Below are 22,612 nucleotides of genomic sequence, written 5' to 3'. Positions count from 1 at the left end.
CGGGAGCCTCGCCGAGGGCGGTGCCCGCTCGGGCGGCCGGCGCGGGCCGCGGCCTGCGGGGCTGGCTGCGCGAAGCGTCGGGCCCCGGGGGGCGCCGTCCCCGAGGGAGGCCCGGGCTCTCCCTGGGGCAGGCGGGCCTCGCGGGGAGGTTGAGACCCCGTGGCTAAGCGAGTCCGCGGCCGGGTGTGGACTGGGGCGGGGCGCTGCTCCCGGGGCCCCGCGCCGGACCCCGGGCACCCCCGCCGGGCACCGCTGCGCCTACCCCGCCCCCGGCCCGGGTCCGCGCCGCCCCTCGCAGGGCCCGGAAAGGAGGCGACGGCCCGAGGGCTAAGCCTCAGGGAGGCAGGAGCCCGCATCTTCAACCCCGCGGATGCCCCGGACCTGAGGCCGGGGAAGGGCGGAGGGGCTGTCCAGACGAGGGTCAGGCGCAGGTGGTTCCGGGAGGGGCGCCTGGCAGCCTCCGCGGGGTCCTGGGAGCGGCTCGGCCTTGCGGGCGCCTCGCCTGGGCGGGGCCGTCTGAGCCGGCGGGACGGCGAGTCCGGCGCAGTGTTTCCAGCCAGGGCCCAGGGTCTTGCTTCTCGCTTACGTAGCCGCAGCCCCGCCGCGGGCTCCGCCGAGCATCACCGCTAGCCTCCCAAAACATGGGCAGCCCCTGCAGACTACCTCCCCACCGAGCTCCCCCGAAGCCCCAGGTCCCAGCCCTGCGGAATCTTAGCTAACAACCCCTACCCAGCAGATTCACCCCCGAAGTTGCTATGGAGGGCTAAACTGAAGTCCACCGCATCCCAAGCGTAAATGTGTACATTGTATCTCCTTTAAAGACGCTCAGAAATGCATGTTTTTAACATTAAAAAAATTTTCACAGTAACGCATAAAAACATCCTCCGTATTTACAGGAAAGAACGGTGCGTCTCACGTGAGCCCAGACCTTTGCCCCTCCGGCACTAGCTGGCAACCCCACCCTCCGCGCCTCTCGGCCCCCTCCCGCCCCGGCTCCGCGCAGTTCCCGGGAGCTCATCCCGCTGCCGGCCTAGACCCCGGCGGGCCCCTGGGGGTCGCCCCCGCCTCCAGCACGGCGCCAACCCCGCGTGTCCCGTTGACGGCCGTAGACGCGCAGTAAAGGCGCATAAATGACGGCGGGTGGCCCGCCCCTCCAGGTGTGCAGTTCCCTCGTCTTCAGGGGGTCCTTTTGTCGTGGCGTGGGCCACACAAGTAGGCGGAGGTGAACCCTGCAGGGCCCTGGTCTCAGGGATCGCCCGACAGGGGCGCCTCCCACCTGAGAAAGGTGGGCGCGAGTCTCCACCCCACGCCACCTTCGTGGGTGCAGACTTTGGGCTCGTCTGCGCCCCGCGGGCTAGACAGCGTCTCCCCTCCCCAGCGTCCCTCCTTGTGGGAGGGGCTCTGCCGCGCGCCCGCGCGGGGCAAGACCAGCGCGAACCCCGCAACCAGGTTGGCCCCCCGCGCCCCAGCAACCGTCGCTAAGGGGCGTGGCTCGACCGCGCGGAGCCTAAGGATTCCCGTGGCTCATGAATATTTGCAGGTTCAGCTGAGGCCCCGCCCCCGTTGCCTTGGCGCCCAGGCCCCTCAACCCCGCGGCCGCAAGAGCTACCGAGTCGAAGGGAACGCCCGGCAGAGGAGGGCTCCCGGGGCCTCGGCCGGGGCACGGGGGCCGACCCCCTCAGGTGAGAGCCCAGCGCATCTTTGGGTCTGGGGCCGCCGGGTCACGGTTTTCCCCGTGTCAGGGGGAGAACGGAGGCCGAGGATGGAGCGGCCACGACAGGGGGAATCCCTGTGATGCCCCAGATGTCGGATCTGCTTCCCTGGGGCCCATCCCATAATCCCTGGCCCTGCTGAGGGTCTTGAGGTCACCAGGGCAGGAGGAACCCCAAGCCCTGACCTCAGAGGGGTGGCAGGTGGAGGGGACCAAGAGAGGCAGTGAGTCTGGCCAGAAGCTGACATTCGCCTGCGCCATAGAGGAAGAAAGGCCCCCAGGTTTCCAGCTTGGGGCCTCAGGGAGTGGCAGGGCCGGGGGTGGGGATCAAGGCCATGAACAGAGTGGACAGGTCGAGGCCAGTGAATGGGCGTGAGGGGACAGTGAATCCAGAGCCTCAGCCTCCTACCCAGGCCCTGCTCCTTGGACCGCAGGACCTCTGGCTAAACGGGACCATACCCTAGGCCAGGTCGTGGGCAGGACCTCAGGTCAGCTGCTCTCAGGCACAGAGGGAAGAGGGTGGCCCACTGGCTTCCTAAGCTGCAGCCTGGCCAGCCCAGACCTTTCCCAGAGCCCCAGGCTGGCATCCCGGGTCGGCGGGGGGTGGGGGGGTGGGCAGCATTTTCCCAGAGGGCCTGGTGCTGGGGTCGTCCTTTGAGGCTCGAGGCCTTTCACCAGCTGGAGAAAAGCGGGCAGCAGAAGAACCTTTGAAAAGAAATTCTGGCCAGAGATTTCATGAATCTCTTCCCTGAGGCTCCTCTGCGTGGCTTCACCTCCTTGGGTCCTCGGTGTGTGGTCACTCTTCACACGCGGGCCTCTGGTAGCCCAGGCAACTTCTCCCAAGGCCCACCACTCCCTGCCACCCTCTTTGGCAAAGGGTGACACCCCTCAGCACCCTGGCCGGGGTGGGTGGTTCCAGACGCGATGTGGAGGATGAATTGTGACCACCCACAGGCAGTGGCTGGAAGCTGCACCTGCCGCGTTGACTGATGTGGGGGGAACGTTCCAGAGCCCTTGCTCTGCACACTGGACATGGCAGGTGAGCCAGGATCTACCCGCACAAGAACCCACACCGTCTCGGGCAAGACACTCACTCAGCTGAATGAGTCGTAAAACACCTAGGGCTGCAGGAAGGGCTGTCTTCCGGGAATAAGTCCAGGAAGGGAGAAGGGAGCACAGGCGTGGGGGACGCCTCGACCCGGGTGGACGGAAGTAGCCGAGATGGCCCACACAGCCTTCTGGCTCTACTCGCAGAGATGATTCCAGGGTCTGGGGCCAGGTACAGGCACCTGGGTCTTGAAGGGGCAATGCCAGCTGCGGCTGGTGCAGGTGGCCCCTCCTCTGCGGCCTCGGGGGTAACACCAAAGATGGGCAGGGTCCTAGGGAGACCAGCCCACAAGGGACGGTCCAGAGCAACAGGCCAGGCACCCCTTTTGGAGAGAGTGGAGTTGAGGATGGAGGGAAGTGGGGATTTGAATGAAGACCAAGCATTTGCATTGGAGGGACCCAGAGGGACCCCGGTGTCTGTCACCCACACGGCCGTCTTCCCCCATCAGCTGGGCCAGGATGGTTGAAAAGACCTAAGGGCCAGGGCCCAGGCTGACAGCCCCACCGCCTCTGCGCCTGCTCACTCTGAGCCCTGTGGTCTTGGCCCAGCCTGTCCCAGGTCCCTTGGGCACAGTGACCTGACCGGGAGGCCGACTCGACTCTCTCGCAGGCGCCGCCTGGGGCCAGATGCCACCCTTGTGCCCAGATGTTTGACCCACGGTGGGAAAAGGCAGCTGCCTCCTGGTGAGGGGATTTGGTGGGCACAGGGGTCGGGGGGAGTGCCCAAGACCCTGGTCCTGAAGGCCCCAGGCTCAGAGACCATTGGTGGAGGCCAACACGAGGCCCGAGGCAGAGCTGGCTGCTGCTCCCAATGGCAGAGGAGCAAACGGACCTGGCGGCAGCGCCCCAGGCTCGCGACCTCCATGGGGCTCCAGAGGGGCAGGCTGGCACCAGCACCGCCCCCAGGACCCTGAAGGATGGGCAGAGGCACCGGGAGGGCGGCCTGCCCAGGCCAGGGCGCGAGTCCAGGCCGAGGGAGGGACCGTAAGGGCCCAGGCAGCCTCTGGCTTCATTGTTGGGCCTTCTCTGGGCCGGGCGGGGTTGGGGGCTTGCTGCGTGCGCTGACCTGTCAGCGGCTGTACAGGGTCTCCGCTGGGCTGTGGGTCAGAGGAGACGCAGAGGCTGACCGGCTTCGCGCTCTGCCTGCACCCAGCAGGTTGGGTGTGAATGGACCAGGCCTGGGACGGAGCCCGCGGGCCTCGGCCGAGCACAGCCTGCGTCCAAGTGCGGGAGCTGGGCTCACAGGGCCTGCATAACCCCCAGCCTCGGAGCAAGGCCCCAGGCCGCCGTGGGCACGGCCACAGCGAGCAGCTGGCGGAGGAGTGCCTGTCGCCCGCCAGGCTGGTGAGTGCGGGGCTGGGCTTGGCTGGCTGCCAGATGCCCTGCTCCCCCCGGGGGCCAACCCCAGGTGCCTGGGGACACAGAAGTCCCTCGGCATTCAGGCCAGAAGGGCCCAAGCCAGCCCTTCCACGGATTTGCTGTGCATGGGGCTCCAGGGACCCTGAACCAGATAGAAGGGCCCTCATCCTTGTGGATACAGCGTGGCCGGCCCCCGGAGCACACAGCTCGCAGACGTCACGAGCTGCGAGCAGGGACGGGTGGTGGGGGCCGCTCCGGCGGGGTGGCTCGGCGCCCCGCTGACCCGGCTGTGGAAGCCTTCCTCCCAAACCCGGGGCGCTCATGGCAGTCGCCCCCCCACCCTGAGGGCCCGCAGGCTCTGCAGACCCTCTGACTGCCGCTCCCGCCTGGCGACCCCGGGGTGCAGCCCTGCACTCCTGGCCGTGGGGCCCCTTTCCTTCCTGGCCACGTGCTCACCCACCCACCACTGGCCGCGCTGAGGGCTCGGTGCGGCCCAGTGCCGCTCCACCCTCCACATGCCTGCACCCGTGTGAGAGGCACACGGGACGGGGGGCAGCGCAACTGCCAGAACTCTGCAGAAGGGAGCCTGGGCGCCCGGGACCCCGTGAAGGGCTCACACTGTCTACTCGCTGCTGCTGGATGGGACACTCCTGCCCGCCCCTCCCCACCCCCGCGGCCCCTGTGTGTCTGCCCTCCAGCCGGGCCTGCAGCACAGGAGTGCCCAAGGTCTGGGTCCAGCATGGACCCGTCACGTCAGGCCAGCTGCCGTACCAGCCCCTGCGCTGGGCGGTTGCCCTGACCAGGGCCACCCCGCCCACCCTGGAACCTGCCGTCCTCCACCAGCTTCTGGCTGGGGAGACTCGCTGCCTGTGTGAGAGAAGCCCGGACTCTTGGCCTCTGGCGGCCATGCTCAGCCTCGGTCCGGGCCGTGGCCCTCGGCGGGCGTGCTTCCGAGCACACTTGTGTCCAGCGCCCACCACGCCAAAGCCGCCCCGCTGGTGGCTGCTGCAGCGTTTCTGCCTCTGCTGACTCGATCACTGGAACCAGGGGCCTCAGGCCTTGGTCCTCCTAGCGCCACCCAAGGGCAGCAAGTGCCTGGCAACCGGTTTCTCCCAAATCTCACGAGGTCTTTCTAATTCCAAGCCTTTCTTCATCTTTCTTTTCACTGATTTGAGTTGAGAACCCATTGTATTTTTCAAGCCACAGGTCTCAGAACGCCTGGGCTCTCCCCATTCCAGCTGAAGTTTGCCACCTGCAGGGCCTCATCAAACGCAGTGAGCCGTGGCCGATTCACTCTGCCCACATCTTGCTGGGCACCTCTCTACCCACCGCCACGAGTTCGCTCTGTGCGCTTTCTGCCAGCCGGGTTTCTACTGGAAACTCTCTTTACCAAAACATTGCATCCTCACATGACCTGTGTCTGCATCCTTCCCGTCCTAGTAACACTCTTGTCACTAGACGTTGCTCGTGTCGAGTGACGCTCGTGTCAGTGACCCCTCACCTCCAGCCCTGCCACTGGTGCCCCGTCCGCTACTGGAGCTTCATCTAGGTCTCAAGTTTTGTACGAGTCAGCTATTGCTATAGTGAGGCTGTGTAACAAACAGGTCCAGACTCAACAGCGTACAGTGTAAGTGTGCTGTCCCCGGGTGTGAGGGAGGCTAGGGCTTGGCCGTGCTCAGTGGGGCCAGGCTCAGGCCCCAAGCTGCACTGGGGCTGTTCCGCGGGTCTCATTAGAATTAGCCCCCCACCGCCGGGCAGGCCCTTCTCTGGCAATGGCCCCACCAGCCACGCGGGGTCACGGTCTCCACTCTTGTTAAATCACACTTACGGGCCAGCCAGAGCTGACTGTGGCTGGAGTCGACGTGGGTGAGGCAGGGAAACGCCCGCACCTGCTCCAGCCTGTGGCCAAAAGCAGGAGTTTCACCGAGAGGGTGGGATGGAGGGCGTGTGACTATGGTCTAGGCTCCAGGGCTGACGCCCCTGACCCCTGCAGCAGGCCCTGGCCCAGGTCGATGACCTCCGACTGGTGAGCGTACTGGAGATGTGTGTCAACACCCGTGAGAACAGCCTGGGGAGCTTCGGTGAGAGCCCCTCCCCACACACACCCGCCACCATCCTGGCCAGGCTGCACTTGGAGGGCCTGCCTGCTCGGACCCTGCCCTGGTCGTTGGACGGCCCCTCTGCACAGCCCGCCCCGCACACCTCTCTCCGGGGACTGAGGACAGAGACTCTGTGTCGGCGTCCTGTTCTCTGAGGCAGTCCTGCCTGACTCAGAGCCTCCCCCCCGGGGCCCTGGGGTCCCCTGTTCTAGAGCCCAGGGTGTGAGCCGATGGAGGCTGTGGCCTGGCTATGCCTGCAGGGCCCGGGGGCCAGTCGCGGGAGTGGCCTGGGGGCAAGACCCATGCGTGGTGCGTGGACGCCAGCCGGGACCCCTCCCGCCAGAGCCCAGGGCTTCCGTGGCCTCCGGTGTGGCCCTGCCCACTCAAGGCGCCCTGTACACCCTGGCCCGCCTCGCTGGAGCAGGGCCTCAGGCGTCAGCTGTGGCCCCAAGGCCGCCCTAGGCCTCCGGGGCACTGGTGCTGCCGAAGGATGCCAGGGCGGCAGTGCCGGCGCTGACCTCCCCCCGTGTGCCCCACAGGGCTGCACCTGCCCAACCTCAGCCAGCTGAAGCTGAACGGCAGCTGCCTGGGCTCCCTGAGGTGAGTGCCCCGGTGGTCTCGGCCTGGGGGGCCCCCGGCATCCCGACGTCTCTGGCTCTAACGCCCACCCCTGGTCCCGCTGAGGCTGACGCACTCTGCCTGGAGCCTGTGGGCTGGCTTGGGCTGGTCACTCCAGGCTGTGTGGTCCTCAGAGGTCCCCACCGACCTTCGGCAAAGAAACCCCCACCCGCGAGGCTGGATGGTGCATCACCGTCTGGCTCCGGGATTTGGGACATTCCTGCACCCCTCAGCACCAGCCGGGCCTCAGGCCCCACGTGAAACACAGGAACATCCTGATAATTAGCTTAAAAGTCAAAGAGCAAAATGAAGGACAGAGTAAAATTTTTACTTACTTCATCGGGCTGGAAAGGACGATGCTGAAGTAATATCAGAGTTTATTTGCGTGTTTGAGCAAACGGAGTGTTTTATGCAGCTAGACAGCTATCCTGAGGCAGCAGGAGGCCAGCCGCAAATCTAGAAAGTTCTCCCGATGTTTTAAATGGGCTGTGAGTGCCCAGTTATTTTCAGGGGAGAAAATGAAGTAACTCATGAGCAACTGCCTATTTATACTGCTGGTTATTCATATAAGGCTCCCCTCTGGCTCAGCTGGTAAAGAAGCCGCCTGCAATACAGGAGACCTGGGTTCCATCCCTGGGTTGAGACAACCCCCTGGAGAAGGGAATGGCTCCCCACTCCAGTATTCTGGCCTGGAGAATTCCATGGACTTTACGAAGTCCACGCAAAGACTCGGCCACGACTCAGCGACTTTCACTTTCACTTCACCTTCAGCCATATTGTGACGAAGACATCGATCCTGTAAGTTAACAGAGAGAAAAAGTGATACTTTCCCCATCATTAAGGCTCACACATTAGCTCAAAGAGCAACAAAAATATATAGAAAATCTATGAAGAATGGAAACTGTAAAGAGAAGTGGAAGATAGAAAATTAAATACAATGTGCCATTTGTAACAAAACAAAATATTTGATTTCAAGCAAAAAAAAAAAAAAGAAAAATCAATTCCAGGAAAAATTGCGTCATAAATTTTATGTAAAAATGCCTTCTGTTCCTTAATAACAATAGTGCAAAATGGAAGAAATCTTTGTTATCAAATCCCGAAACTTGGCCAAGAGATGTCTGCAAATCTCTGTGGTGAGACAGTGACTAATAGCTGTGAGAGGGGCCTGATTCAGCGTGGCGGTCCAGTGGAGCGGCATTACAGCTTAGCTGGCACAGGGGGGGCAAGCCTGGAAAACCTCAGTGGCGTTACGAGGCTGGGAAATGACTTCTGTGTGATGACTGTCACTTCGTCCAAAGCTAAGGGAGAATTCAGCCCCTGAAAGTGCCCTGACATGAGGACTGGTGGGGCCGACTTCTGGGCCCGCCAGCATCCGACACGCCCTTCCTTTGCCAGGACTGCTGGGTGGGGAATCCCCGTAACACAACTAACTTGGGGGCGATTACAGTGGCCAAAGGGATGCTCTTCACACCCCTTGACCACGGGTGTGTCCCCTTGTGCTGCCTTTTCAGGCGATGTCTGCCCTCTCCTTGTCCGTATCTGTGGCTGGCTGTGTAGCCTGCGTGCCCTGGAGACGTTGCAACTCTCCACCCTGCCTCCCCTACTAACTCAAGCAGAAACCCTTCATTCTGACTTTTTACCCATCAGCTCTGGCTGGTGCTCGGGCCGTTTTTTAGGAGGTTCGTCCCCATCCCCCCCTGCAAGGCCTTGGAGACAGTCTTCTATTCATTTCTGGGCCCACCTTTTACTTTTGGGTCTTTAATCCTTATCTCCAGTTTGCCCCCACTCCTGGTGTGAGACCCAGTTCTATTCTTCAGCGCCTGGTGGTTCCGTGCTCCCCAGGCCACACGGGCGTGCTGGGGAGCTGAGAGCTCTGTCTTCATGGTGTAGCTCTGTGCTTCTGTTTGACACATGACCCTCATCTGAGTTTTCCTTTCTCCAAGCTGACCTAGCTGTTCCTGGACACTTATTCTTGCCTTTGAGTTTTACAATCACTTTGTTGAGTTTCACACGTCCTAACCCTTCTGGATTTTTTTGTGGGTGAGGGGAGGATTTTTTAAAGTCACATGTCCAGTCAATGTTTAAGTTACATCCATCCATGAATCTGGTGTGGCTCTCCGTGTTAATGTTTGAGTTACATCCATCCACAAATCTGGTGTGGCTCTCCATTCCTGTGTGCGTCTATGTTTCTCGTAGGCTCTGTGTTTTTAACTGGAGTGTAATCACTTCATAGGGTTGTGTAAGTTTCTGCTGTGCAACGACGTGGATCAGGTTTTTTGTATACGCATGCGTGCACACTAAGTCGCCTCAGTCGTGTCCCACTCTTTGTGTACCCATGGACCGTAAGGCTCCTCTGTCCGTGAGATTCTCCAGGCAAGAACACTGGAGCGGGGGGCCATGCCTCCCTCCCAGGAAGCAAACCTGTGTCTCCTGCGTGCAGACTCTTTACCACTGAGCCACCAGGGAAGCCCCCTGTGTACACACACCCCCTCCCTTTGAGTTGCCCGCTGAAGGGATAAATGGTTTCTCACTGCTTAGGCCAACTGGACGCAGGTTTCTGTAACTTGCAGCTGAAAGCATTCCAACTGATAAACTGTAAAGAAAATGTTTAAAGGCTATTTCTGCCTCGTCAGAGCATCACAAACTAGGCAACTTGAACAGCAGAAATTGACTCAGGTCTAGGGGTCACGAGTCAAGATCAAGGTGTGTCTTCTGAGGCAGAAGGAGAACCTGGCTTGCTCCTTGCTCCTGGGGGCTTGCTGGCCATCTTTGGCGTTCCTCACCCCAGTCCCTGCCTTCACCTCGAATAGCCTTCTTCTCCTAGTGTCAGGATCCAAATTTCCCCTTTTTAAAAGGACATCAGTCATATTGGATTAGGGCCCTCCTCATCTCCACTAGGGAAAAGGCAATGGCATCCCACTCCAGGACTCTTGCCTGGAAAATCCCATGGACAGAGGAGCCTGGAAGGCTGCAGTCCATGGGGTCGCTAAGAGTCGGACACGACTGAGCAACTTCACTTTCACTTTTCACTTTCATACACTGGAGAAGGAAATGGCAACCCGCTCCAGTGCTCTTGCCTGGAGAATCCCAGGGACGGGGGAGCCTGGTGGGCCGCCATCTATGGGGTCGCACAGAGTCGGACACGGCTGAAGCGACTTAGCAGCAGCAGCAGCACCTCAACTAGGGCCCGCTTGCCGAGGCAGGAGACATTAGAGATGCAGGTTTGACCCCTTGGTCAGGAAAATCCCCTGGAGGAGGGCATGGCACCCCAATTCAGTATTCTTGCCTGGAGAATCCCATGGACAGAGGAGCCCCCTGGCTACAGTCCATGGGGTTGCAAACAGTTGGACACCACTGAAGCAACTTAGCACGTATGCACACGTCTCTACTAATGGCATCTGCAGAGACCCAGTTTCCACAGCAAGGCGCGTTCTGAGGTCCTGAGGGTCAGGAGTCAACACACGAATTTGCAGGGATGCAGGTCACCCACAGCAGGAAGTGCGCCCTTCGGTGCCCATCGGTCGGTAAGAACAAGAGGGTTCCCAGCGTTCTTCCTGTGTTTCTTTGCCCAGAGTTGTGCAATGTGTGCACTCTCTTACACTAGCCACTCTCCAGGGGAGGGAGCTGTGACTGCAGTGGGCTAACCAGGACCCCCGCCTGAGCACTCCACTGCCGCTGGGGACAGGGCAGGACACAAGCCTCCCCTGAAGGCTGGGCTCCCTGAAACCAGAACTGAATCGCTTCCCACATATTCATAGTGTTTTGGTAAAATCATGGATGAGGCCCTGTCTCTGCAGTATCTTGTTTGGTCATTGCAAATTTAGAAAAACACTGTGCTGATTTTGGATAGATTTTTCTAATCAATAAAACAATTAATTTTCATAAGCGAGCCTATTACCTCTGCAATACTGTACCTTTGCTTTGTATTTAAGCATTATTGCCAAACTCTCCTGTTAGTTCAGATAGTTGGGTTTCTGCATCGATGGTCACATCATCAGCAAGCCACAGCGCTGCCTTTCACTTTAATCTTCCCGCTTCTCTTTCTCGTCGTATCGCTTTGGCCAGGACCTGCTAGCCAACATGATTTAAACAGTGGCAATAACAGCAGCAGGGGTCCCCGGCTTGTTCCTGATCTTAACGGATATGTGTCTGGGTTCTTCTCCGTCTGTCGGCATGATCATAAAGGGATATTTCTCCTTCGGTCTGCTTGTGTACAGGGTTCCATCGACAGATTTGCAGTTCATCCTTACATTCCTGCAGTAACACTACTTGATGCGCTATTTTTAAATCTGGAACATTGCAATCTTTGCTTCACAATTTTCACAACTGTCTTTGTCAGCTATAGCCCGCTGATGGTCCAATCGGTACTTCTCTGGTCCTGGAATCGAGGACTGACTCAGACCCACGCTTTCACTGTTCTTTTCAATTGCCTGATTTTTCTTTAAAAAAACTTCTGTATAAGAAACTATTGTAGAAGACATTGTCTATTCCATAATAGAATGTACTTTAAAACTGATCCAAACCTGGGGACTCGGCAGGGGCAGAGAGGAGGGAGGGGTGTTAGTGACGATTTAATTTCTTTAGTAGCTATTAATGTACTTTTCTTTCCTCTTTTAAAAAAGTATTTACCTATTTGGCTGCATCGGGTGGCACGTGGGATCTTTGTTGCCTCGTGTGGCATTTTTCGTCGCAGCGTGCCGGTTCTCTAGCTGGGGCGTGTGGGCTCAGTATTTGTGGTGTGTGCTCTTAGTTGCTGTGAAGCAGGTGGGACCTGAGTTTCCGGCGCAGGGGCTGAACCCTTGTCTCCTGCATTGCAAACTGGATTCTTAACCACTGGACTGCCAGGGAATGCCCTCGTTTTCTGTCTTTCGACGCCAGCTCTCTGGGTTTTCAAGAATATTGGTGTATAGGTGGTTCTTAATGGTCCTTTGCTATTTTAAATTGCCGCCAAGATCATAATTATACCTCTTTTTAAGTCCCGTACATTAATTTGCACAGTCCCTCTGCTTATCCTTGATCAGTCTTGCCAAAGGGTTGTCTGTAAGTTTTTAAAGAGTCAGCATTGGGCTCTGTTCATCTCTGCTGATTTTTCTAGTTATTACTAGTATTTTTCTGATATCTTTAACAATTTAAAAAATTGATTAACGTATTTATGGCTGCCTGGGTCTTCCTTGCTGTGTGCAGGCTTTCTCCAGTTGGCGCGAGCAGGAGCTGCTCTCTCGGTGCGCAGGCCTTCTCACCGCAGTGTCTTCTTGATGCCTAGCACGGGCTCCCGGGCACGCGGGCTTTGGGAGACGCGGCACGCAGGCCGCAGGCTCAGTGGTTGCAGGCAGTGCCAAGGGGGAGTAAGCTGCCCAGGTGCCCTCAGGGAACGTTCTGAGAGGCGCAGAAGACACATGGCCTCTCTGTACCCTCAAAACAAAAACAGCACTCTGGGGAAAAGACGGGAGAACAGCTAAGGGTGCTTAAGAATTAAATGTGTGACATTAACAGCAACGTGGGAAGACAAGGGGACCTCCTAGAAAGCAGAGGAAAGGTGCAGGTTTGGAAACGGGAGAGAGAAGGGCTGATGACAGGCCACACGCCCGAGGCCAAGCTCCAGACGTGGGAGTAGGGGACGCTGGGAGAGAAGCACAGACGCCTGCGTCCCAGGAGCCGATGGAGAGCCCTGGCCCGCCCGCCCAGGGGGGCGCGGCCACCGCAAGGGAGGTGGCACAGACCAGTCCCGGCGGGGAGGGGCTTTCCTGCAGGCACAGCTGGGCTGGGGAGGGGCCACAAGAAAGGCCTGGGGAGAGCAGGAGGGAGGGCCCCCGCTGGCCCCGCCGGGGAGGGCAGGTCCGCCGCAGCAGCCGTCTAGCACGAGGGCGACCGGCAGCCAGGCCTGGGCCCTCCAGCGGCTGCAGCCAGGTGGGGAAGGCAGGCGGCCGGGCGCTCTGGGGCTCCTCCTTGGCCTGGAGGCCGCACAAGCCGGCCCCCGCGTCTGGAGACAGCAGATGTGCGTGGCGGCGGGCACAAGGCAGGGCACAGGGCCTGGGTAGTCACCGACACAGCCCCCCCACCCCAGGCAGCACTGACTCCGCCCTGCCCTCTGCAGGGACCTGGGCACCTCCCTGGGCCACCTGCAGGTGCTCTGGCTGGCCCGCTGCGGCCTGGCCGACCTGGATGGCATCAGCTCCTTTCCTGCCCTGAAGGTGGGCCTGCCCTGCCCTGTCGGGGGGAGGCGGGAGCGGACAGGGGGCAGGAGGAGGGGGGCGGCCCTGGCTGAGCACCCCCTCCCCTGCCGTGCCCCCCAGGAGCTCTACCTCTCCTACAACAACATCTGGGACCTGAGCCCGCTGTGCCTGCTGGAGCGGCTGGAGGTGCTGGACCTAGAAGGCAACTGCGTGGAGGAGCCAGGGCAGCTGCGTTACCTGCAGCTGTGCCCGCGGCTGGCCACGCTCACCCTGGAGGGCAACCCACTCTGCCTGCGACCAGGCTCCGGCACAACCCACCAGGTGTGCACCACTGGGCAGGAGGCAATCTGTGTGCCAGCCCCTTGGCCGGCCGGGGAACCGCTTTGCCCACCTGAACGGGCCAGATCGCAGCAGATCCTGGGGGACCCACCCAGGGCACGTCGGAGCCTCCTCACCAGGAGCTCCTTCTCATATTGCTGGGGGCCCGGTGGCCGTCCCCACATCCCCCTGGACCACGCACAACTGGACTCCAAAGGGCCACACATACCCGGGCCAGGCCCTGGCTCACGTGTGCTCCTGGGAGAGGTCTGTGCACACGCCATGCAGAGCGCAGTCTCCACGTGGAGTCGGGTACGCACACCCTGCAGGCCCCGTTCAGAGGTGCCCCTATGCTGGGGGCCACACCACCTCGGCCAGAGCTCCCTCCACCTGCTCGGCTGCTTCCGCCCCCTACGGGGCTAAGCTTTGAACTCAGGGCAGCCCTGCAGGCCAGAGGGCAGCCCTGGACCCTGGCAGTGAGCCCGGAGAGTGTGATCATGCGTGGGCAACTGCCCAGGGTCCCAGCAGTCCCCGAGGTTCCAGAGTGACCCAGGCGGGCCTGGTCCCAGCAAATCCCGGCTCCCCTGCCCTGCCCACAGAGGGGCTGGGGCAGCAGCTCAGGCCCAGGCTGGCCTGACGGGTCCCCTGGACTCAGGCCCGCCCCCACCCGCAGGTGCCCCAGGGCTACAACTACAGGGCGGAGGTCAGGAAGCTCATCCCGCAGCTGCAGGTCCTGGACGAGCTGCCCGCCGCGCACACGGGCCTGCCGGCCTCTTGGAAGCTGGACCGGGACTGGCTCCTGGTGAAGGAGGCCATCAAGGAGGGCTGCACCCTAGACAGCCTGCTGCCCGGGCCCGGTACACGCAGCCACGCCCAGGGGCCTCGGGCTGGGGCCACCCCGCCCGGCCTGCGGACCTCCCATGAGAGCCCCAGGAGGGGCTGCACCCCGGTCCCGCTCGCAGGCTGCCTCCCGTGTCCCTTCTCAGACCTGACCCTTTGTCCCCAGAGTCCTGCACACACACAACCCCAGGCCAGGACACCCTCCCTGGGAGCAGCCTTGGTGCAGGCCTCCCCCGCCATCCGCAGCGGGAAGGAGAAGCCTGCCACCCCGTGACTCGGGTCCTCAGGCACACTGACGCGGGGCGGTGGGCTCCATGGGCCGGGTTCAGCTGGGGGGACTCCTGGCTGACCAACTGGCATGCGCCTTGGTGACCTCTGATTTTGACCCTTGGGCAGATCAAACCCACTGCTCCCCTGAGCTGTGCCTGCCTGAGACCCAGCCCCGGGCCCCCAGGCACTGGCCTCTCTCCCTGCTGGTTCCCGGGGTGCCCCTGCCTGAAGGCCTTCTTCCCAAGGGCCCTGCCCCAGAGGATGACGCCAGCAACCTCACCCACGGTAGGTGACCCGCCTCAGTGTGAAGCTGGCCCTGAAGCCCTGAAGCCCCAAACCAGGCCCAGCCACATCTTCTTCTCCAGGCGCCGGCCGGGTCCTCTGTGGGAATCCCACCAAAGGCCTGCGGGAGCGTCAGCACCGGCGCCAGGTACAGCCTGCCCCCACGATGGGCGGCACCCGGCCCCCAGCCCCGGCAGGCCGAGCCCTGAGCCAGCCCTCTCCCTTCTCAGGCTGGCGTGCACCCAGAGAAGCTGCCCTCTCCCAGGCCGGAAGACCTGGCCCCCAGGGCCTCCACCTCAAGGCCTGACCCTGCTGACGATCGCGACCTCCTGGCCTGGGCCGGGCTTCAGGCTTTGAGGGAGCTGCGCCTGCGGTGGGTGCCCCCTGCCCCACACCCCAGCCCTGCCACCCTATGTGCTCTGATCAGGGCGGGGGGCGGGGACCTGCCTTGGCTGAGTGGTCCCTGGTCCCTGGTCCCTGGGTGGCTGGAGGGTCGGGTCACGGGAGCCCAAGGCTGCCCCAAGTCACACTCCTCTGGGATCTGCTCCAAAGGAGGAGCAGGCTGCAACCTCCCCCGCCCACACCCCAGCCCCCTCCCCAGTAGGTGCCCAGAGTCCTGGGAGGAGAGGGTCGCAGCCCCCTGGGGCCCACAGAGGGGCCCTGAAGAGCAAGAGGACAAGCCTGGGCCCAAGCCTCACCGAAGCCCCCCAAGCCTGGCCCCAGGTAGTCTGCCCCACAGAGCCAGCAGCGAGGGGCTGAGGCGGGAGGGGCAGGGAGGGCCTCTCCTGGGGGTGGGGGCTCAAGTTCCCCTCCTCTGAGCCCAGAGGCCAGGCAGCCAGGTCAGCCGGCAGAAAGAGGGAGAGGGCAGCCCTCCCAACCAGGGCAGTGCGTGCACAGCCAGAGGGGCCCTGAATGAGAGCCAGTGGCCTGGGGAGGGGCCAGGGCCAACACGGGGCAGACCAGCACAAGCCCAGTGAAGGGAGCAAGGCCCCCAGGTGGTGGGCAGGAGACCACGGTGGGGGGTGGCGGGTGGCGGCTACTGTCTTTCCTCTGCAGACAGGGCCTGTCCCTGGGCTGGGACAGAACTAAGCCAGGCAAGACCCTCCCTCAGGGACACTGGCTCGAGGGACCGTGGCTGAGCGGAGCCAACGCAGGGGCTGTGAGGCAGAGAGAAGGGCCGAGGGGGGCTTCCTGGAGGAAAGGGTTGAGCCGACTTGCAGAACAGCTGGGCAGGCAAGCCTGGGGAGGGGACATTTGTAAGCAGGGGCTGCAAGGTCGGCTGGATGACCCTGCGGAGAGGGGGTGTTGGGGGGAGCACCAAAGAAGCCAGGACGGAGCAGGGACAGGGCCGAAGCTCTGTACTTGCTGAGCTGCTGCTGTGCCTGGGGGAGGGGCTGGGGAAGGCAGGCCTGAGACGGCCAGGGCCCTCACCGCCTGGCTGAGGCCCCTGAGCTGCGGGCGGAGGAGAGGCGCGCGAGGGAGCACAGGCAGGCAGCCAGCAGGAGTGGCTGGAGGAGCGACAGCCAGTGAGGGCCAGAGAGGTGCTAGGACCTCTTACTCCAGTCAGGGTCCAGGTGGGCACTGAGTGACCACGAACACGCCCACCCAGCCTGCCTTCAGGTGGGTGCCAGGGCCTCGCTGCCTGAGGGAGGTTTGGGAACGACCCCGGGGCCACTTGCCTGTGAGCAGACACTACGGCCCTGCTGTGCGGCCCGGCCCCGGTGGCCCCGGTGGCCCCGGTGGCCCTGTCTGACCTGCTGTCTTTCCTCCTTTCCCAGAGTCTTCCAGGACCTCGGGGTACAACCTGATCCCCTGTCCCCCCAAGTCCTTCATGCCAGACCAGGGCCGCAACTCCTGGGGGTCCGCAGATCTACAGTTCCGGGGGCGTAGGCTCAGAACCCTGGGTAGTTTGGGGCCTGGCCTGGGTCAGAGGCTGGCTCCAGTGACTGCTCTGAGAGCCCGAGAATTGACCTCAGGCCCCAGTCCTCAAGCAGAGGGATGTCCAGGCCCAAAGCCAGCCCCAGACTCAGCAGCCAGACCCCCAGCCTCCGGGGCATGCCGCAGCTGACACTCACCACCCCAGCCCGACCCCACCCTCATGTACACCCCTACCCACTGCCAGGCCGGCCTGCCTAGTGGCCAAGGGCCCCGGGGCAATCGTGGAAGGCCCAGCATGCACTCCGGCCTCACAGAATCCAGAGCGCCCGGGCGAGCATGCTGAGGGGGGAGAAGTGGGCCTGGTACAGGAGAGGACCCTCTTGGTGGAGGGAAGTCAGGAGCTAGGACCACCAAGGGGGGGAAGAGGTTGACCCCAGGAGAGAACGCACAAGTCCCCACCACTGGCCCAGCCGCCCATCTATTCCGTGAGGCCTGGCCTTCCCTGAGGAGCAGGCCTGAGAGAAAGCAGGTTGGGCCCCGGCCAAGGTGGCTGGAACTGGGCCCTGGCCAGCCCTTGGCCAGCCCATCAGCCACCCAGGGCTCTAAGCCACCCTTGGGCTGCTGCGGTCCCAAGTAGAAGCACTTGCCGTCGGCCAACCCTGGTGGACCGGTGGGGTTCCCTGCGTGGGGATGGGACGACCAGCTCCCGCCTCCCGGAAACCAAAGGAATCATTTTCGACTCTCAGGTGTACAGAAATGCGGTTTACTTGGTAGGCGGCGTTCAATAAATTATACAGCCGGCACCGTCTGCCTCCCGTGCTTTCTTCCTCCCCCACCCCACAGTCGTGGAGACGTGGGGGCGCAGGTGTCGATAGTGCCGCCACGCCCGGCCCTACAGCGGCCAGCGAGTGTCCGCGGTGATGGGCGGGCAGCTGAGGAAGCGGAAGCCGAACCTGCTCTCAGCCGTGCTCTGCACCGACAGCGCCACCATGGGACAGCCACGGTCCACCCTCTTCCGGCACACCTGGCGGGGGGCGGAGCCCGAGAGGCCGCTGGACTGGAAGGGGCGGGGCCTGACGAGGGCGGGGCCTGATGATGGGCGGGGCCTAGTGGAGGGGCGGGGCCGGAGGTGGGAAGGGGAGGAGGGATTGGCAGGGGCTGGGGGCGGGGCCTGGTGGAGGGGCGGGGCATGCGGGCGGGGCGGAGCACTCACCCGGATTTTGTGCTCCTTCCTACTCTGGCAGTCCTGGAGGCCCACCCCGACCTCTGCTGGGAAGAAGATGGGTGGGGTCTGCCGGGTGCCCCCTCCTTGCCGGCCGCCCCTCCTCCACGTTCCTCCCAGCTGCGCACTCACCGGGGATGGGGATAGCGGGCAAGAGCTCTGGGTGGGTCTGGGCCACGTCCTCGGGCCATACTGGGGCCTCCCGCTGGCTGAGGAGCTTGATGGTACTCAGGCGGGGCAATTGGACCCTTGGCCTGGCGAGGTAGGGAGGGGTCGTGAGAGACAGCCTGCCAGCGGGAAGGGGTGGTCCCGGGGCAGACGCGGCCTGGGGAGGTGGGAGACCTGAGGGGAGTCCAGAACAGGCGGAAGGGTGGGACCTGCGGAGGTGGGGGGCAGTCCCAGCAGGGAGTCTGGGGTCTTTGCCAGTCCGGGCCTGGGGAGGAAGCAGGCACCGAGGGACCCGCGGTCCCCACCCCGGCCTCCGGCGCCCAGCCCGGGCCTCCCGCACGCGACCCTTGCGCGGGGGTCGAGGCTGGGGCTGATGCTCCGGAAGGTCAGCTCCAGGCCGGGCGTCTGAGAGTGGGAAACAGTCGATGGACAAGTCGGTGTTGTCTGCGAAGATCCTGGACACTGGGGTCACGCAGTGTGGGGACTGGTGCTCGCTGAGGACCTAAGAGGCCGTGGGAAACAGGAAGTCACCCCTACTCCACAAAGCCGCCCGTTCCCCCACCCCCGCTGGGACCCGCGCGGACCTCGCCTTGGGGGTTCAGGAGGAGGGTCACGCAGCTTCGGCTGGAGTAGAAGTGGACGGGCTCCTGGCCCAAGGAGGAGGGCTGCTGCCGCCTGGTACTGCAGGGCCCCTCACCCCACACCTGGGAAGAGCCGGGGGCGGGGCGCACCGGGTGAAGGGCTGGCCGCTGGAGGGCTGGGCCGCCGGGGCGCGGGGCGCGGGGCGCACCGTGATGTGGTGCCGCGGAGCCAGCAGGGTGCTGGGCGGGAAGCGGTACAGGCAGACGGGGAAGTCGAGCGCCAGCTGCTGCAGCACGAAGCCGCCCAGGTCCACCGTCTCCTCCAGCGACTGGTTGAGGATGCGCACGAACCTCTGGCGGCGGCTAACCGCCATGATCTTCAGACAGGAGCCCGTGGGGCTGGGGCTGGAGCGCAGGCAGGGGCGCTGTGCCAAGTCGGTGGGGTCCCTCCCGCCACGGGCCCTCTAGGAGACCTGACCCTGCAGTCCCAGCTGGGTCCCCTCCTCACCTTGGACAGCGCCTGGAATGCCAGAGATGGGAATCCACCCCAGACTCAGGCTTCTGGCCATCCTTGTCTGAGTGGGTTTTCCGGAGCTGCATGGAGAGGTGGACTGCCTGGGAGGGGAACCCCAATTTGGAGGGTCCAGGGTCCACCGAGGACATCTCCTGTGAGGCTGGACCTGGCCCGCAGTGCCCTGAAGGTCCATGTGGGAGAGGAGCAACACTAGGGGTCAGACCCGAGCAGGAGGGGTAGTGGGCCCGGGTGCCTGGGAGAAGCGGAGAAATACCGTGCAGTACTTGGTGGGGGTTGGGGCGGCAAGTGGACTCAAGCCAGAGCACAAAGGCAGCGGCCGGAGTCCTCCAAGCCCACCCTAACCCCTAGGGACAGGGTTGGAGAGGCCCCCCGCTGCCTCAAACTGGGAAACTGAAAGCCAGGAGGTTAGGGGGATATCCTTCGGGGCTTGGGGCAGAGAGCACAGTCCTGCAGGTGTGGGAAGGGGAAGAAACCAGGAGAGACCCGCCCCGCTCCACCTTCAAATGTAGCCTGACTGTCCCTGCAGAGGCTCTGTGCCTGCGCCTCCACCTGCTTGGCACTGTGGCCAGGCACTGGGGGACGGTCCCCTGTGACTTTATGCACGCGATTATGCGCCGCCAGCTGGCTGTCGCTGGACTCGGAGTCGGCACCCCCGGAGCTGCTGGTGCCCGCCAAGGGCAGGGAGCTCCACTCGACGCTCTTGAGGTTGTGCTCCTGGTGCCTACAGCACAGCTCTGAGCTCCACTGGTCAGGCGGTGAGGCTGTTGGGAGCGGCGGGGTCCGGGCGTGCCTGCGGGTCATGACCAGCTTGCTGCCCAGACCTCTGGCTCCTGGACACCAGCTCTGCCCCCATCTGACCTCCATCAGATGGGGGCAGGGCCCACCAAGTTGTGGCCCCAGTCCCTAGGACCCCACCTGGGCAAAGGGCTCATGGGTAGACAGAGATGGCCCCAGAACTATTTCCCTTCATCCCTGACTACAAGCTGCAGGTCAGAGAACTGACGCTTGGAAGGTTTAAATGACCTGTCCATGGACACTAAAGGATGGAACCTGGACTTTGGTTCACCCCAGCCAAGGCAGGCCCTCCCCTCTGCTCCCTCCCCCTGAGGAGTCCCCATCCAGTGCAGTTACTTTTGATCTGAGTTGGACTCGAGGTTGGTGAAGAGGTTGGGGTACCGGTGGGCAATGCTGTTCCAGTCCACATTCTCCAGCCGGAAACCCTGGCCAGGGGGCAACAGGCAGGTGACCTGACCCTCCTGCAGGACTGCAGATCCAAGAACATACCTGGAGGGCCTCATTTACCTCCCCAGCAGTGGGGGCCTGGTCGTTCTCAGAGAAGTCACTGAGGTCCATCAGGGTCTCTGCGGTCACCACCTGTAAAGGGGACAGGAGGCCAGCAGGCAGGGGCTGGGGGTGGGGAGCACACCCTCTGCCCAAGGCCACTCTGCCCTCCAGCCTCCCCAGCACCTGAGGCACACACTTGCTAAGAGCCAGGTGGGAGGGACCACAGGCTTGGTTGCTCGGCCCTGGTCCAGGAGGCAGGCCTCCAGGGAGGCCAAGGCCCCTGAGTGGAAGCACCAGTCTGAAGGGGACAGCCAGCCGACCAAGGAGGGTGGGCTGGGGGGCCTCCCATAGCCAGGCTTACCTCCACGCTGCCCGTGGAAGACCGCAGCACGCGGCCCACCCAGGAGGAGCGAGCCAGCTGCAGGAGGCAGGACTTCTGGAAGGCCTGCAGCTCAGCCTCCAGCTGCTGCAGCCGCTCCTCCAGGCGCTTCTTCTCCTGCTCAGAGGGGTCAGCAGTGGGTGGGGCCTCCTGCCGACCCGACCCCAGCCTGCCCCACCCTGGCTTGGGCCTCACCCCCCACCTCACCCCCTTCCCTGATCCCTCTTGCCCTTCACCAGCTGGGCCTTTTCCTTCTGTGCTTTCAACTCCAAAGTCAGCTTTTGGACCTGGTTTCGCAGGAACTTATCCTGACTTCTTGGGCTCCTGGGGGAGGGGTAGTCTCAGCAGCCCCACCTCTGGGCCCGCAGCCTCTTCACTCATTAGGGTGCCCGGGCCAGGCAGGCGGGTCAGGCCCTGAAGAGGTTCACCACCTCTAGGCTGGGTTCAACACCCATCAACATGCTTAGGGGCTAGGGGCTGGGTGGTTCACAGTGTATTAACTTCTTTAGGGTTAGGGCGGAGAAGACAATGGCACCCCACTCCAGTACTCTTGCCTGGAAAATCCCATGGACGGAGGAGCCTGGTAGGCTGCAGTCCATGGGGTCACTAAGAGTTGGGCATGGCTGAAGCGACTTAGCAGCAGCAGCAGCAGCAGCAAGGTTAGGGCAGGGGATCAGAGCCAGGTAAGGACTGGGGTTAGAGGCGTAGGTCAGGGTCAGGGCTGGGGTCAGGCTTGGTAGTTGACATTGGAATCAGACATAAACCTCAGGTTAGGGACAGGCCGGGGACTGAGTGGGTGGGGGACCAGTGTACACCACTGACCTCCCGGCTGGAAGCCCAGCCACCTCCTGTAGGATACGGCAGTGTCGGGCTTCCCGCTGATTCTGGATGGCCCACCGCAGGGCCTGGGTCTCCAACTCCCTCTGCCCCCAGAGCAGCCGCAGGGTGCGGGGGTCCAGGGACTCCAAGGCCGACCTGAAACGCCAGCCCCCCTCGCTGCTTGGTCAGGCCCTACTGTCTGGCTGGCCTGACCCGAGCAGCTGACCACACCCCTCCCCTCCTCACTGCAGGCTGATGGAGGAGGCCATCCTGGTGGAGCTGGGCTTGGCGTTCTGGAGGTGTGTGGGGGCCTCCAGGTCTGCAGCGGCGCCCGCTGGAGGCCCCGCATGGCCACTCAATGGTTCTCGGTCCACCAGGGATGGGAGAGCCTCTTCCTCAGCGTCTTCACCCTCCTGACAAGACTTGGGGGCCATTCTCGATGTCTCTGGGGGCGCTGGGAGGAGGGGCGGTGGGGCTGCACCGGGCCTGCCCTGCACCCTGCAGGGCTCTCCTGACAGCCACCCTTGTGTATGCCGGCCCCAGACGGCGCTGCTGGTTCATGGGGTGCCGCTCTCCAAGAAGGGGTGTGTGTGTGTGTGTGTGAGTGTGCGTGTGCGTGTGTGTCTGCCCCACTGATGGCATGCTACCCGTCACCTGAGTGTCTACACCTGCGCGTTTCTGAGCAGGCCAAGGCAGCAGGCCGCCCCTAACCCTGGCCTAATGTCCATGGGTGCTCATCCGTTCCCTGCCATCTCTTCCCTGTCACCCTTTCCTCCAGGACCTGAGCGCCTGTCCCCCAGCCTAGAGCACGGGTCCCCAAAGGTGCTGGTCCTTCACTGGTGCGGGCTCTGTCCCCTCAGAGCCAGGGTCCTCCCCACCACTCACCCGAGGCCTGAGGTCCAAGCAGGCCTGGAGAGAGAAAGGCTCTACAGGGTTGCCATGGATACCGGTAGCCAGAGGGGAGGGGCT

The 22,612-nt window shown here is 62.8% G+C and overlaps 2 protein-coding genes across 2 annotated transcripts; one reads left to right on the top strand and one right to left on the bottom strand.

Moving 5' to 3' along the window:
* Positions 1-1,141: 1,141 nt before the first annotated feature.
* On the top strand, positions 1,142-17,458 carry LRRC56 (leucine rich repeat containing 56). Its single transcript, XM_040255485.1, has 11 exons — positions 1,142-4,162; positions 6,171-6,258; positions 6,816-6,876; positions 12,989-13,085; positions 13,188-13,388; positions 14,059-14,248; positions 14,622-14,780; positions 14,861-14,925; positions 15,008-15,150; positions 15,367-15,500; positions 16,556-17,458. Exons 1-11 carry the CDS (start codon positions 3,986-3,988, stop codon positions 16,843-16,845), a joined length of 1,605 nt encoding a protein of 534 aa, XP_040111419.1. The 5' UTR covers positions 1,142-3,985; the 3' UTR covers positions 16,846-17,458.
* Positions 17,403-22,077, bottom strand: LMNTD2 (lamin tail domain containing 2). The gene is made up of 14 exons (XM_040255234.1): positions 21,890-22,077; positions 21,647-21,799; positions 21,061-21,148; positions 20,807-20,941; positions 20,464-20,535; positions 20,293-20,381; positions 20,185-20,197; positions 19,569-20,064; positions 19,135-19,423; positions 18,836-19,031; positions 18,630-18,749; positions 18,010-18,547; positions 17,869-17,921; positions 17,403-17,679 (listed from the first exon to the last, which is right to left on the bottom strand). Exons 1-14 carry the CDS (start codon positions 22,075-22,077, stop codon positions 17,548-17,550), a joined length of 2,562 nt encoding a protein of 853 aa, XP_040111168.1. The 3' UTR covers positions 17,403-17,547.
* Between the last annotated feature and the right edge of the window lie 535 nt (positions 22,078-22,612).

Source organism: Oryx dammah, unplaced genomic scaffold (assembly GCF_014754425.2).
Source record: "Oryx dammah isolate SB20612 unplaced genomic scaffold, SCBI_Odam_1.1 HiC_scaffold_15, whole genome shotgun sequence".
Lineage (NCBI taxonomy): Eukaryota > Metazoa > Chordata > Mammalia > Artiodactyla > Bovidae > Oryx > Oryx dammah.
The sequence above is the reverse complement of the archived record's forward strand: the minus strand, read 5'-3'. Positions and strand labels throughout refer to the sequence as shown.

Coding starts and splice junctions, on each gene's coding strand:
- LRRC56 (XM_040255485.1), top strand. CDS start 3,986: ATGGACCAGGCCTGGGACGGAGCCCGCGGGCCTCGGCCGAGCACAGCC. Junction 14,249..14,621: donor GCTGCCCGGGCCCGGTACAC/GCAGCCACGCCC, acceptor ACCCTTGGGCAG/ATCAAACCCACTGCTCCCCT. Junction 14,781..14,860: donor CGCCAGCAACCTCACCCACG/GTAGGTGACCCG, acceptor CTTCTTCTCCAG/GCGCCGGCCGGGTCCTCTGT.
- LMNTD2 (XM_040255234.1), bottom strand. CDS start 22,077: ATGGCCCCCAAGTCTTGTCAGGAGGGTGAAGACGCTGAGGAAGAGGCT. Junction 20,942..21,060: donor AGAAGGAAAAGGCCCAGCTG/GTGAAGGGCAAG, acceptor CCCTCTGAGCAG/GAGAAGAAGCGCCTGGAGGA. Junction 18,750..18,835: donor CTCCGCGGCACCACATCACG/GTGCGCCCCGCG, acceptor GGCTCTTCCCAG/GTGTGGGGTGAGGGGCCCTG.